Source organism: Toxotes jaculatrix, chromosome 5 (assembly GCF_017976425.1).
Source record: "Toxotes jaculatrix isolate fToxJac2 chromosome 5, fToxJac2.pri, whole genome shotgun sequence".
Classification (NCBI taxonomy): domain Eukaryota; kingdom Metazoa; phylum Chordata; class Actinopteri; family Toxotidae; genus Toxotes; species Toxotes jaculatrix.
In genome coordinates this window covers 6,865,441-6,881,941 of record NC_054398.1, presented here as the reverse complement: position 1 = coordinate 6,881,941, position 16,501 = coordinate 6,865,441, and the positions used below count along the sequence as shown (strand labels likewise).

General features: G+C 39.4%; 1 protein-coding gene across 2 annotated transcripts in view; it reads right to left on the bottom strand.

Annotated features, from left to right (window-relative positions):
* Positions 1-16,501, bottom strand: part of cdh13 (cadherin 13, H-cadherin (heart)) — a 305,886-nt gene that overhangs the window by 67,523 nt on the left and 221,862 nt on the right. For both annotated transcript variants that reach the window (XM_041038356.1, XM_041038357.1), the window contains exon 9: positions 219-359. In XM_041038356.1, coding sequence (XP_040894290.1) covers positions 219-359 — 141 coding nt within the window. The remainder of the gene's footprint in view (positions 1-218; positions 360-16,501) is intronic.

Below are 16,501 nucleotides of genomic sequence, written 5' to 3'. Positions count from 1 at the left end.
GGAAGTGTCTGCTCTGCCGATGTGTCTGAAGTCCTTGAAGAAATGCATGCAAACATCTATCCTTTATCTGACCCTGACCTCTGAACTCCCTGGAGGGGTAAACAAACACAACTTCCCCACATAATATCTGTAGGAGCTACGTGTGAGCAACGAGGGGATAAAGAAACAAAATACACCTCTCAAAAGAAAAAGAGAGGAAAGAAAAGAACATTTCTCACCAGCGGATGTGTGAACTCAGGGGCATGGTCGTTCTTGTCTGTGATGGTAATGGTCGCTGTGGCTGTTCCTGTTAGGCCCACCTCACTTCCTGCCATGTCCTTCGCCACAATCTCTAACTCATATGTTGTGGTGGGCAGCGTCTGGAGAATAAACACACACAGAGATGCAGAGTTAAAAAGAAAATAAAAAAGCGAGTTGAAGAAGTTCACACGGAATGAAAATATAGATGGAAAAAAGAGAAAAAGTAAATAAAAAAAGGATAGCGTTGTTCTGCCTGGAGAGAAAGACATAAGGAGAATAATGGAGAGGGTAATACTTTAGACAGAAGGCTATGAAGGAGAAAATGTGTTGACAGGGAAAAAGAAAGTTATGACCACAAAGGCAGTGCAAGTACAATCACTTTAACAGATTGAAAGACAAAATCAAGGTCAGAGTAGCTTCTGCATCAGGTAGGACTCACACACACACACACACACACACACATACACACACGCACACACACTCAGAAAGGAAGCCACAGAGTTTATCCTCGGCGATTTGCAAAGTCGGTGAATATCAGAGAACCTATTTGAGAAGTAAATCACGGAAAAATTATTATTAGATGAATGATTAGCTGTGTGAGTGATTAAATTAACCCACTCAAAGCAAAAGCCAACACTTATTGCCATGTTCCACATTACTGCAAGACCCTTTAACAAAGCTTGAAAGCTTTAATAATGGTCGGCCACAGGCTTGAACCCACCATCAAATTGGCTGCATAAGGCTGAAAGAAAATCATCACACTGTAAATATGTGCTCTCACGCTCACATACCAGTGTTAAATGCTCCAGTACACACTCGCTACGTCTCTAGGGAAAGGTCAGGAATCCACATTTTGAAATTCATACAAGTGAGAACAGGTAGTTTTGTATTAAAAAAAAAAAAAAAAAAGAATGAAATGGTGTCCCTAAAGCTATGCAGTATGGGATCAAAGTATAAGCATACTGTGCAAGGTTTACGCTCATCCATTTTAAAGATTCCCAAGAGCTCAGAGTGGGATTTTACGCACATCTTTCACAATACTTTGGGGCATTGAAGATCAAGGTTTCTAGGCCCTGCCTGAAAAGACAAACTATTTTCCTCAACATAATCTGTAAAACCATACTGATCATTCGGACTTTGAGATTTTCCAACTGTTGCCTTTGCTGTGCTTTCAGAGTCTTTCCACGTCACATTTTTATTTGTTGATTCAATATGGGAGATAAAAGGATCCATGTTACTTCATGCATAGGACACAAATCGAATATAATGATTCTACATTTCCACGCAAGCCAGGGAGAAGGATCTGCCTGTGATTACAAAGCAGCTTTCTCGAAGCTGGAGTGCAAACCTCCAAATTAGATATGTAATCCATTTACTGGCCTGCCAGCATCCCTAATCTATATAACAATAGGAGAAATATAGCCTATACATACAGTGAGAGGATGGCATTCATAATGATCATAGCAGTAATAATCATTTGTTGCCATAATTCATGCCTAATAGTAATGTTGACTCTGGTATATAAATAACAGGAGGCAGGGGCTGGTAAAAGCCAACATTTATTTATCCGCCGCAGTGTTTTATCCCTGCTGGGGGTGTTAACTGTCACATGCTTAATAAACTTCATCCATCTGTCTCACTGAAAGTGCTGCTGGAGCTCTCTCCTGCATTGTAGATTCACCTCTGAGTGCATGTAGACTCGTCTTATCGACCCCTGTTACAAAACACAGAGGAGCGGGATGTTACATGCACATCAGCACAGTGGAATACACGCTGACGCACACAAAGGAAAAAAAAAAAAAAGTCAGCCTACTACTTGCATTTTGAAAAAAAAAAAACAGCATTACATATTATTACTCACCCAAAATTATTACTTTATATAGCAGATAATCACAGGAATTTGCTTATTTATCATTATTCCTCTTATTTTGCTTGTGTGTGTTTGTTTTTTTTGAGGTCATAAAGAGAGGAGGGGCTTTTCATTATGCCCTTATTTAACACACTAAGTAAAATGCCTACAGGAGGGAGGGCATTTATAGGCCAACGAATGGCCACTAAGGCATCGCTCCAGCTGAGCCAGTTTCACAGTGCAGTTACACTGGGCGACTGCTCAGGCTCCCTGTGAATGGTTTTGTGTTAGCTACTGAAAGATTCATTCCAATTTCATGTCGTTTTTACAACATTACATGGTTGCATTTAAGCAGTAAGACCAACAGTGAAATACTATTAGCTGTGTATTATTTGTGATTTCATGTTAATTTTTCATTTTTATGCTTTCATTCACACACACACAGTTTATATTTGTTTAGAATATTCAACCGTTTTGCTTTGCTACACTCACTCTGTCGACACTGAACCAAACAATATGCCTGCATCATTTTCTCTGCCTTTTTACTGTTGATAATGCTGTTTCCAGACAAACATCGATGACCCAGTATCACCTCATGCTCGACACAAATCCTCTGCCCTGCTCAGTGTCAAACTGAGCAGCAATGACCGTTGTCAGACTGTGTGTGTGTGTGTGTGTGTGTGTGTGTGTGTGTGTGTGTGTGTGTGTTCTTCACTTGTCTGTTCTCATCATAGATAGTGCTCTAATCAGTTTCATCTGAGGCAGGCAAAGGGAGATCAAACGATCAATGGTAAGACACCTTGAGGTTTGTTTTAATTATCACATCAAGTGGAACTTACACAAAGCGAAAGACTGTTCACTGAAATGACATAATGAGGTCAGGAGCAACATAACGTGCTTAGGGTCCACATCCTGTGTGTCCCAAACTAATTCTGAAGAAGCAATATGATCGAGAGACGAATTTTAAATGTAAAATAGGTGAGGTCCATACATTATTTACATCAAATTCAGCATGCCGAGCTACAAATATCAAACCATAAAAATCCCTGCAATGTCAAGTTAATTAAAAAAAGGAAACAATGTGAATGGGCTCTTATTTATAGGTGACTTAATATCCAGAGGAAATTACCAGGCTAGAGGCTACTGTCACTTCCTGCAGTAAACGCCAGCCATTCAAGCAGCTGCTCCCGAGGAGATTGTGGAAAGACGGAGACAATAAACAGGTGTTTCTATCACTAGTTTTTTCACACATAGTGGGTGACAGGGGTGTCCCTCACAACCAGCTCCTGCTCAATCAAACACTGCGCAGGCAGATGGTGCTCTACGAACCTGCGAGTTTATTAAACCCATCCACACAATCACACATGAATGCATGCACATGCTGACTCTAAAACACACACACACTCACACACACAAGTACACTTTTGCCCTCCAGCTGGAGAAGAGCAGGGCTCTGGGATACCTGCAGTCTCAGTGGTGTCTAAACACATTGAGCGTGGCCTCCTCTGGTGACTGACAACGTCTTAATGAGTATTTCCTGAGTCTCAACTCAATTATAAACTCCCAGGCAGTACCTGGCCAAGACAAGATGTTCACATTCACTCTGGGCTAGAGTTACAGCAACAGGGAATTTTCCCTCCAGGTGTCAGAAAACTTCCACTGGCAGTGTGTTGATTGAGATACTCCTCTCAGTCAGACTCTTCATTTTTCAGCCCCTTGTTAATTTGTCTGTAAACGCTTGATTAAACTTTTATGAGCAGCAATGTTGCTACAGTGCAAGGAAAAAAAGTTTCTTTCTGGCCGTTTGGCCGGTGGGAGATAAAGTGAATGGCAGCATGTTCATGAGCATATAAAAAAAAAAAAGCATTATTATAATGCCAGTGCCAACATGCTGAAGTTTAGCAGGTATAACACTTCCCCTGTTCGCCATCTTTGTTTAGCATGGTAAACAAAGCATGGCAACTTTTGTGAATTAGCACTATGCACAAAGCACAGCTGAGGCTGATGGGAATGTCATTAGTTTAGCAGGTATCTGGTTATAAACTAGTGTATTGAACAAATAAAAAATTGATCTGATGATGGCACTAGATGGAAACAGGAGGGAAAACCAAAGTATGACAAACATGGGAAATGTCAAAGCCCAAACCAAATTTCAGGACAAGCTTTCCATTAGTCTGAGACATTTCACTAAAGATCAAAAATGTCAACTTTATGGTGAGGATACAGAAAAAGTCAGGGGATCACCAAAGTCTGCAGGATCCATCCTCTTAGAACCACGAATATCTGTGCAAAACATCACAATAAGTCATTCAATAGTTGCTGAGATATTTCAGTCCAGACCAAATGTGATCTGTGGCCACCTCTTGGACGAATCAGATGAACTGATGAACATCAGAGTGAAATCACTGAATCCAGTTCAAAAACAGCCCTGCTTTCTTTCCAATGAGCGGGATAATTTTCTCTGTGAAACATAAGTGGGAGAAAAACTATGAAGCCACAAGTGATCTCACTGAGCAATTGTGTTTGTGAAAGCTGACAGGAAACTGAACAAAGAGCTAATGAAGTCGAGCGTACCAAATGATATGACGGGCCTTGTTTCGGAGACGTCTGATCTGAGAATGACATTTCAGACCGTCACATTCTGCTTCGAAAGGATTTCATCAAAGCCCCTCGAGTAAGGGCTGATCCCTGGCACAAAGCGAAGGGAAGGACGAGGATGAGAGTAAGGAGAGAGACAGAGGAATGGAGAGGGGATAAGTGAGGAAAGGAAGAGTACAGGATGAGAGAGACAGAGAGCGGCCTGACATCTGAGACACCACATTAACTCTCTGAATAGGTGTGATATTATAATCAAATTGGCAGAGGGTTCTTTGTTCTCCTCTGGCCCTTCACTAGTACTCGCTCTCAGCACCAAACCACTGGCTATTGTACAGGCCTCTTTTCAAATGCTTGGAAAAATGATGACAGACATAAAAAGGCTCAGAAAAAAAAAAAAAAAAAATCCAACAGGAGTCATATGAAAACCCACTCGTGACAGTATTTCTACAAGTGCAACATTATTCCTCTCACCTTTATGCCTTCATCTGCCTCATCTTTCTGCTTCTCTTCCCTTTTTTTCTGGTGGAGAGTTCTTTTTTTTTTTTCTAAAATTCAGACATTTTCTTTTTCCTTGGCATTGAGAGGTCTCCGTTCATACCGTCTCATTTTGTGACGACTAAACTGTGTGGTCTACAGCCTCCAAAATGGGTCTGGTCAACCTCTAATCAAGTTCCATTTTCTACTTTTCATTCTTAGTTGACTTTCATTTTTGGGATTTACACGTATGAAAATAAAACAAATAAATAAGATACCCATACGAAAGAAGGCTTTTTCAGATGCCCAGGTCACTTTGCGTAAAGTAAAATGCATCTCTCGACATGGTCTCTACTGGTGTTTCCATCCATCATTGTCAAAGCCCATTCATATTTGTATTTGCATCCGTGTGATGTGTGGGAACTGTTCCACTAATATTTATGAAGCTTTGCAATGAAAAGCATCAACTGGCCTGTTCTCTGTCAGCATCACTTAAGCGAGAGCGGGGGCAGCGATGCTTTGAGCTAAATGCTGTTATCAGTATTCTAACAGGCTTACAATGACAGTGCTGACATTGAGTAAATATAACATTTACCATGTTGAAAACATGCTAACATTTGCTAATTCCCGCTCTTTCAATCTGGACCAAAGCAGTTAACTGACTGATTGACAGGCTCCCATTACTACTGCCTTAAAAAAAATAAAAAATAAAAAAAGTAATCGATACCCGACATGAAAGGAATATTAAATCAAACCGCTATACTCCTCTTTTCAGTTTCACCTCACTGATCTTTAATATACCTGTCGTTTTTCCAAATGTTCACAACTTTTACTGGGGCATACTGCTGGACAGGAGAGTCGACAGCTCATTAGGTACTGGCATGGTGTCTGTAGTTGTCTGTGTTACTCAGCAAGAGAAACTCAGCAAGATGCAGATCACAGATCAAGTGGAGTAAAACCAAATTACAGTGAGACAGGAATCTAGGCTCACTACACTGCTTTGCTTTTAAGTACCGTACCTTTAGAGAGGGGGCTCAACTCTGTGGTGCACAGTGGTGAGTATCTGTGTGTGTGAACCTGTGTTGTTGCTGGTGGCTGACACGAGCTTTACTAACTCCAGGTGTTCAAATAACAACGTGTGTGTGTGTTGTTGTGTTGCTGGTGACAGTGTCACATCAGTGTAAAAGACAGATTTTCATGTATAATTTAGTAATGCATAGGTATCAGTGCAGGGACTTTTTACTAGTAAATTAGATTCCAAACTCTCACTGCAACATTTTAGCTTCACTTCACCTCACAGGTCACTGGCAGCCTCCTGCACTCCACCTCTATAGACACATGATTAATCACTGTGACAATAGTTAATTACAGTGAGATGGCAGCCACATGAGGCTCTTATCTGGGCCACCGCTACCTACACAAGTGATCTATTCCTTCATCAGCCTCTTAAACATGGTTAGTATTCACCCAGAGGACAGAGCAAGAGAAATATGGGGGTGTTAGTGGGAGGGTGACACATTGATAACAGTGTTTAATATGTTTTTTTTTTTTTGCCTCTCCTTTCTTCTGCGCAGTTCAACAAGATATTGATAGCTGCTGCACTGCACTGAATCAAAACACATCAGAGGGCTGGTTCATCTAAAATGCAGAAAAAGAAAGTCTGTAAGGATTCAGCTTTGGCATTTAGCAGGATTCATATAGTAAGATAACATTAAAGACTGAGGTCGAAACGTTAAAGTAATAAACCAATTTATTTATTGATTTAAAAAAAAAAAAACTGTCCAACTGAGTGCAAGTGCAGTTTTTCATTTTGGCACCGAGTCTTTAAAAGTGAACTCAAAGAAAGATTACATGTTGAATTAATGATAGGACATTAATTATTTTTAAGTCTTACATGTGCAGAACAGGAGAAGCGTGATGTAAATGCTGGTAGACTATGAAATGCCCAAAGGTCGCCGTCCTCACCTGACATTAAAAAATCATTTACTGTGTGTAAGGAGTGATATTTTATTTATACACATCTATAATCTACACACCTATATATTATTAGAGAGTTCTAATATTTTCATATGGTTGATGCAATGTTTTTAACATCATTTGTAATCTGTTTTAAGATGGATTTTAAAATTTTATCTGCTTTTTTTATGATTTGCATTTCAAACCTCAGGCTTTCATGTAGCCTTAGGCATGTCCCTCCACACTGGCTGTCTCTACTGACTATGGTGCAGCTTTTTTTGCTTTGGAAAGTTATAAATATGAAGTAATGTCAATTAATTATAAAGTTCTCTATTGAGATGTTCTACAATCGTATGTGGGAGAAACCACACCTGTGTTTATCATACAGATTTTATAACTGCATAATTTAATACACACGGTATTATCTTTCGACTTCAGCCTCCATCATTTATAACTAACCTCACTGCATACAGATGAGAGGACAGTTTATCGATCAGACGAATGAGCCTGGCGGTTTATGAAGCACAGAACAGATGTTGAAGCATTAGTTTTACCTGGAAGACACGAAGGGAACTTTCAAATAACAATTCTATGTTTTAATCCACAGCTCTGATTTGATTCTATGACTCTCTCAGGGATACTAACACTGCAACTATATAACTGCAACAGTTGTTTATCTTTCTTTTTTATGAACACACAGTTGCTGTGTGTTCAAACAGACAAACAGTGATGAAACATGGGCCTGATTCATACCATAAGCCTACAGTTAAGGTCCATGTTCACTTACTTCACTCTGTATAAATTAGGGCTGACTACCAACTGTAAAATCAAATTTGCATTTTCTTTTTGGGGAATACAAACTGTAACACTACTACATCTACTTACCTCTTTAATTTGAACATATATGGACCAAGTAAAACACCTCAAGGTCCCATCTGAATCTTCATCATTTAAAATTTTTCTCCTTTCATTTATTTCTTATTAATCCACATTATTTCTCCAAAAGATCTGACTGTAAATACACAAGCATAAAATAAATCTCGGACACCATGCAGCAGCAATTAAATGAGGGCAGGTGATAACTTAGCTGGATTTTCACAGCTTGAACTTTCACACACAAGCTGATTCAGTTCAAGTTCAACTTTAAAATGTGAGTTAATTAAACTTTGGTTGAAAAAGTTTAATCAAAAACTTTTCAGTGACACTGACAAACGTTACAGTTACAGCTGTTTCTGCTACAGCTGAAGACACTTTGTATGAGAGTCAGTACAAAGACAACATGCAAGGCTGTCTCCAGAGACTTTTTAAAATCATAAGTGCACGAGGGTAGAGACTGCACCTCAGCACTAACCTTCATCATGGTTAACATTGTTTATATTATTTTTAAAAGAAACAACCATGACTTAGAATGTATTGTATGTATATACAAGTTCTGAAGTGGTCTGAAAATAATAGAAATTTTAAGTAGTTTTAACGTTGAAGTTAAAACAAGTTTTGAACAGTTAATTACTATTTTATTCAGTAATTTTAATATTTAATTAATTAATAATAAATTCTTGATCCTCTACACAAACACACAACGACTGTGTTTAAATAACTTCTATCTACTAACACAAGATAATTGCAATGACTGATCAAGATGCACAATGGAAAACATGAATAATGTTAACTAGAGGCTAATAAAATGAGCAATGGGATGAACTGGGCAATACTGGGAGAGAATATTTTTAGGTTATGCCTTGTATGGCTCTACTAATGTATACTAACATGTCTACGACTAAAATTTAAGAGTAAAGATATTATTTCCAACATTAAACCGGGTCATGAGCAGAAAAATAAACGATGGCTTTGCCCACTTCAGATGTCTACTTCAGAGACTCTCTCTGGGAACCCAAAGCAGTTTGTTGTTGAAGTCGATAATCTTTACAGCAAACTCCAGGTGGGTCCTGTGTTACCCAGGAGACAAGTTCTACCAATGTCTCATACTTGTTTGGAAATCTGCCAACAGACTTCTTTCCTCAGGCACCACTGTTGATTTCTGAGTAGGCTGTCGGGCAGTCGTGTGCGTCTTTCTTTCTAATTATTCTAATTGTTCTGAACTTTCACTAAATAACTTTAGATGGGATTGCTGTTGTCCAAACGACGCAAAACCTTGAAAAAAATGTGACAATAATTAGAAAGTTGTAAAAATGTTATGAGGCGATTCTGCTCTTCTGATTAAATTTGTTGTTGGCTTGCAAAATGATGCAGCTACAGGTTGCGTGTAAAAACAAAAACTTACTCAGAAAGCACATGGTGACAAGAAGAACAAAAAAAAAACAAAAACACAAGTTCAAAAGAGTGGCGCAAGGAAATGGAATAGTTTTTATTCCTGTGGGCAGGCCGTACATCTTAGCAGTGGTACCCATCTTCTCCCTTTCTTTAAACGAAAGAAGTGAGTACCATGTAAAAACTTTTGAATTGTTTAATGTGGAGTTCACTCCCAAAACACACATGCCTTCTACCGTGACCCATCAAACCATTAACTAAAATGATACATAAACCTAACGGTGCTGTTGGTCGCATAAGGGAATAATAAAATGTGGATTTCACATCACTACATCATTCACATAAAGCAAGTGATTAATAAATAATAAAAAGAATAAATGGTTCCTAAAACTTGTAATAAATGAAGAGAGATTACTCAGCTGTCCTTTGATTATTAATTAATTGTTGGGTTGTGTATTAACGAGTGGAGGATGTTAACTGTAAGGTCACATAGTAGATTTTGCTTTGAACGTTCGGCCAATCTATACAATGACAATCCAGGGTTTGGACTAACTTCCATAAAATGTTTACTGAGTAATATTACCTGGGTTACAGGATAGTTGGACAGTTATTTTCACTTTATTTAAGAGATGTGTTGAAAAGGAGAAATATCCTGTTAAATTGCTTCAGGAATGTGGCCTTTGATTTATGGTAGGTGTCTGTTAAGGACGAGGGAGAGATTTAAAAAAAAAAGAGGGAGAAACTAGTTTCTGTGTGTGTGTGTGTGCGCGCGTTTGTTTAAGTCCATGGTTTGAAGAAGGGCTCACACCTTAGCCATTATCACAGTCTTTCTTGTGTTGCTTTCCCTGAGGGGAACAATAGTCAAACATCAATCAGAGATGAGTCTTATTGTGATTATTGTATGGTTTAATTTCACTCTGTGGAGGTTTCGCCTGTTTATTTTCATTTGTTTGTGCATTTGACCTATGAACTGATCATTAAATCCTCTGGTTACCAAAAGCTGAGCAGGTTTTTTTTTTCTTTCATCTCTGTTCCATGTCGACTTGATAGTTTAATTGTGAGGGATCAGGAAGTCTGAGCCTTTTGATCTCTAAACTCTAAGTGTCCTAATTGTGACTTCGTTGATGGTTGTCTGGTGCCAGTGCACATCCACGACAACACTCTGCAGAGACAGGGATGAAAACATAAGAAATAAGTTTTTCTTTTAAATACCTGGAAATGATACGAATTCCAAATGATTCTCTTTTAAATAATTTCATGTGCATCAACAACACAAGGATTCTGTTAAATCTACATCTGCTGCAGGTCGTCACACAGTCTTTTGCCGCAGGAAAAGTGTTCAGTACAACCTTAAACTGGTTCTCCATGTAAATAAAAAAAGATGTGATTACACAGGAGTCTCAGTATCATCTCATTTGCCAACAGAGACTGAAAAGTCCTACAATGATAGATTTTTCCATTAGAAGTTACTGTGTAGAAGATTAAATATGTAAATGGGCCACGATCCAAAATGACTAAAACATAATTTCATGGATTTGACAGAAGTGCTATTTCTAATATTCTTTCAGGAAGCCAGCCCAAGGCTTAAAGACACAAGTTAATCATCTTAAATGCCTTTCAAATTTTGTTGAGTAGTGCTGTAAAACTAACAGCTACAAATCCTCCCGCGCCTTATCTCTTCCAGCTCCTGATATTCAGCTGAGATTTATCTGACCGCGGCTTTGTCCACTAATCAGTGAAGTGACACAAACAGGCAGGTTTGGAGTCTGCTGCTAATTATATCATTTTAATTACAAAATGAAAGTTTGTTATGTTGGCATCTAAGGCGAGACTAGGGCTTATCCTCACTAACAAATCTATCTTAAATGTGCAAAATAAGACTGTGCTGTTTGGCACAGCGAGAAAAGCAACAGATTCAGAAGAATGTACTTGGCTGATGTTTCTGCTCTTGCTCTACTGGAAATACAATGTCCTGTCCAGTTGACTTCAAGTGTCCTGCAGCATGTCTCCAGCACACCTAAGGCCCAGGTGGTTCACAGTCTTGCTCATTTGCACCAAGAGGCTTCTCTCCCTCAGCCATCTCTTTTAATAAGAATCCATGTTGTGGCCAGAGGACGCTTTCCATAGGCATGTCAGACCTCTGCCGCAGACACTGACAGTCAGTCTTAGCCTGTTGTTGTGTCCTCCTCCACAGGAAGTGAAGATGCTTGTCTCGCTACCCACTTCTCTGTTTTTGTTACTACTCTTTGGCTCTGCTCTTCAGCCGCAGCCTGAAATATAATATAGTTGTACTTGGGGTGTCTGCCATATCATCCAAAACACTGTGGTTATCCATTAACTTGTTCTATGGAGATATCAGAGGAAAGAGTCACTGTGTATCTTCACAAAAATGAGTCTTCCTCGAGTTTTTACTCACTTTTTCCTCAGTAGCGCCAAGGCCCACTTTTCAAAACAACCTCTCTGAGTACATGTGGGTGGGAAGCAAGAAAACACAAAAGGCACTTCACTTTCTGCTTGTAGTTTGAAAATGATACCTCGGGTAATTGTGCTTGTTTGTGGTAGGGGCATAAAAACAACATTCTTACTGAAAATGCTGAAAGCCAATGGAAGTGATTTTCAAAGTTTCAGTTACAATTTATTTGAATCCTTTCACTGAAACATTTTACTGACAATTGTTCACGCAGCTGAGAGCTGTTTTGACACTGAAATGCTGACATGTCAAGCTGAAGTTCAGCATTAATAATAATAACAAGTCTTTTGAACTGGTGCCTTTGGTGTACAGTGTTGCTTACATGTCAATTTCTTGTTGACTGACTTGATTTAGTTGCTTTTCAAATACAAATCTGAAGAAGTAGCGGTTGCAAGAATCATATTTAATTAAACCTCTCGCTGCAAAAACAATTGGAATCTTATTGTATCGTTGTTTGATTAAATCAGAGCCTAGTTTGCAGTATTCTCCTCCAGCGGGTTTGCTAGTTAATCTAGATCGCAATGTAGCCACAACACACAGTGTCACACACACACACACACACACACACACATACAAAATAAAAAAGAAGTTTAATGAGGCATTGTGGAAGGATTACAGTGTGTCTGCCTTACTACAAGAGATCTATGCACACAGTAAATACTAGTTTAAAAGTATGGACCTGACAAGTACAAGTGTCAGGCTACCATGATTCTAGCTCTTCTCTACAGAGAACAAAATGAATAGTTCAAATGATTCAAGCTGGAGAGAAACTCCACAAAACAGAGAGCAATTCAACATGCATTCAAGTGAAACAAGTCCCAATTTTCCCCCACGGCTGGTGCTCAAAGGACTGTCAAGTGGGCTCTGTGGTTCTATATTTCTCTTTCTTTTCCTTTCTGCTATCCTCTGATTTCATCTCTTCCCCTCCTTTGTGAAACACTGTTCTAACCTAAGCTTTTGTGACTAGAGTTGCGAGGATTTGTTTTTGTCAGGTTATGTATCTTCTTTTGTTCTGCTCTTTGTTTTTCTTTTATTCTGTGGACATATACAGCTGGATTCCCTTTTTGCCTAAAGAATAACACGAATTCCTCAAGGCAAGTATTGAACAGGGTGCCAGGAATGATCCACAACGAGTACGACCCATGCTGATTCAGTTACACCAGTGACACACTGTGAGTACACATGCATGCAGCTGACATCCAGGACATTGTAAAGAAGGTGTTATGCTATGCTGGGATTATGGAGCTATGGAGTTTGACAGATGCTGCTGAGATGGTACATTTTCCTGCTGAAAGTATCCGTCTCCCTCCAACCAGTCCCTGTCAATGGGCAACTCTGGAAACACCAGAATTTTAATCCCAGATATTGGACACATCTCTGTGCAGGGTTAAATTTGATCTCATTAGTACCTTGCAACATACATACAGTAAATGCCCGGCGATAAGACTGCCAACCGGTCTGTATCTTCCTGACTCAAGCCAAATGTATGCTGGGATGGTTTCCATTCCCTCGAGACCTTGACAAGGACAGAGCGGGTATGGAGAATGGAAGGATGAATGGATTCGGGAATTTAAACTGCACAGAGGGAATCATTCAGAACCACGCAGCCAGAAACACACAGTATACAGTGGTGTTTTTCTTATATCAGGGACAAACCGTGTGGACTGAATGTCACTGACATGTTGCTTTGCACACATTGTTGCTGAAGGCAGTGGCAGATTTCTGAATCAGAACATTCTACTAATGCAGCAAATGCTCATTTTTAAGTCTGTATAAGACCAAGACAAGACTACAAATAAGAGAAATCTCACTAAAACAAAGGGATCTCATGATGGCAGAAAAACCTTTCAGAACCATTACACTTTAATCAGCAGCAGCTTTAAGTGTTGACTGCAGGCAGGATGGCCCCCATTTACGGTAGAAACATTGAAAAGCCCCTGAAAACCTATTTCCTCAATGAGCTTAACACTGTAAACTATGTGGCCCCACATAAACAAATGATTCTTTTTTTTGCAATGGTTGAAACTATACTGGTAATTTCAACAAGTCCAAATAAAACAGTAAAACATGTTGATTAAATCCAATTTCTGGAAGGACAATGAGATAGTTATGGTTTGGTTCAGGCACAGGTTTGACTTGGTTAGGTTTAAGGAAAGATCATTGTTTGGGTTACTTGGTTAAGGTTAGGCAGGAGCTTTGTTGCCATGGTTACTACAACAAATGCTAATGCTTTCCAGTCTAATAAGAATCAAATGTGATAGCGCCACACCTACTCAGTCCTGATGAGTCAGATATTTTCTGTGTTAAACTCTTAATAACTAATAAAAGTTTTTTTTTTTTTAACTTCAACTAGCAAGGTTTAGCAAGGTCAGTAATGAGTCTGAAATACTTCAGATTTGAAACAGCATTTTCAAAGTCTGACTCTTTTGTCAGCAAGTCACAACATAATCAAAGATCCAACCTTGTGCTGTTTTTTTCACTCATTAAACATCCACTTCAATGTTAATGTGCTCACTTCACTTTCTTCATCTTGTTCTTCTCTGAGAGGAGGAGAAGTTTCACGAGCTGCAGGCCATCTGCTTCAACATTCGATGAGTTGTGTTGTCTAATTACATCTGAGCTGTTGTTCCTGTTGTCATCCAACTTTTTTGAACGAGTCCTGCCTCCTCTCTCATCACAGCACTGACTAGGTGTGCTTTGTTTATTTCATAAATGTCTGTAAGCAACAGAAGCAGTAACTCAGTTGTAACTCAGATGTGGCAACTGACACATCTCACACTAAAAAGTTAGGTTATTTCATCAGCACCTAAATTACATATTTTACATTTAGTCAAACAGCTGTGCCTGAACTTTGAATGCCTTATACACTTTGTTTAGAGCTCACTCGCTGTTTGTTTGTAATCAGTAGTTTGTACATAAGGAGGTGTACAGCACCTATGTAATGTGTGTACTTTACTTATACTGTACCCTTACATGTAGGAAATAAAGTCTGCGCTGAACCCATTTAAAAGCTACACAAGACTCACAAAAGACTACAATTTTGGTTCCATACACATCGCAGGTTAAATACAGAATTATACTAAATTATTATAAAAATAATGTTAAATATCACACACACTTCTTTCTGTTGGTTCATTTGTAGACAAGCTGGGGGGCTGGTAAAAAGTTGTTTCAACATCAGTAACACACAATTAAATTCCAATCTTCAGCAATACACCTCTTGTGTGTAAGTACATTGAAAGCAACAAAAATATTTCTTGCATGTGTGTACACATTCTTAAAGCTGATGCTGGTTCACTTGAGTCTGCTGTGGTGTCTTGGCCGATTCAGATCAACCGCCAACCCAGATGTGCTGATCTGACAGGGGGCAAGGTTTAATATAATTTTACTGACTATAATAAAACATGTAAGGCTCATTAAACAGGGCTGATTATTGTTTGGTGTGACTGTGATGTATAAACAAAATTACAGTAAAAATCCACATCTGTCCTTTGTCTTTCTCATCACCTCTCTGTTCTTTTCTCTACTTTCCTTTTTAAATTTTTTTTTACTTTTACAGTGTACATATCGATTAAGGGGGATTGCATAGCAGCGTTGACCATATTTATACCACCTCATCAGGCCAATTAGGAGCCGGATGATAAGCTCCTGCAGCACCGGTGTCCCCCAGCTCTCTGATGAGTGTGGGGCTAATTGGGGTCAAGGTTGGGTTTAAGGCTGCGGTGAGTTGTAGCGGAAACGCAAGCTGGGGCTAATCTAATCAGGTGCACCATCAGACCACAGTCTAATCACGTCATTTAGTGAGCGGTTAGATGTATACTGGGGGAATGAAAAAGTGCCCCATTACCACATACCCCCACACTAAAAGTGGAACGTACATTTCGAGCATGCATGTGTACAGAAGAGCACGAGTGTCGTTACGTGTGTCAGTGAGAGTGTTTGAGTTAAGAGGAATCATCATCCTGCGCCTGCCGCCATCAGAGCTATCAAAGGCCCATCTGGGAAGCGTGCAAGCGCACGTGCGGGGATGTGTGTCTGTGTGTGTGCATGCACGACAGCAGCCACAGAACCGTCAGTGAAGAGCCCAGGTGTTTCTGTTAAAGTGTTAATTAGATTAGTGCAGATCAAACGGGGGTGGCATTCGCTGGGGAGTAGAGGTGGCGGGGCCATCCCGCTGGGGCGCCAGTTCCAAATACTCCTCGTCATCTACCAATTAGGATGAATTAGTCATTCACTGGACTCATTTGATTGGTTCCCCTGAACTGAGTGGCGACCCAATAAGGAGAGTATGCAGATTTCGGTAGAGGAGCACAGCAGCTGTGACACAGTAAGAGGACAAGAGACTTTATACTTGTTAGAAGACAGAACTGACATTTACTGTAGGTGTTTCTGTAGTTAGATTAATCCACATCTGTGCCGTGCCATGTTATATTACAGAGCTACAGTTTTACAGTTATTCTTTTTCACTTCATTTACTGTATCTGTTAATAGCATTTCACCATCTAAAAATAAAAAGAGATAAATGAGATTAAGAGATTGGGCAACTTTTACAAAACTTTTGGACAAAGCCAATGTTGTTGGTTGAAGGGTGTAATGAGAAAGACGTTAGAGACATACTGTATATTTTTTACAGCATATACATATAG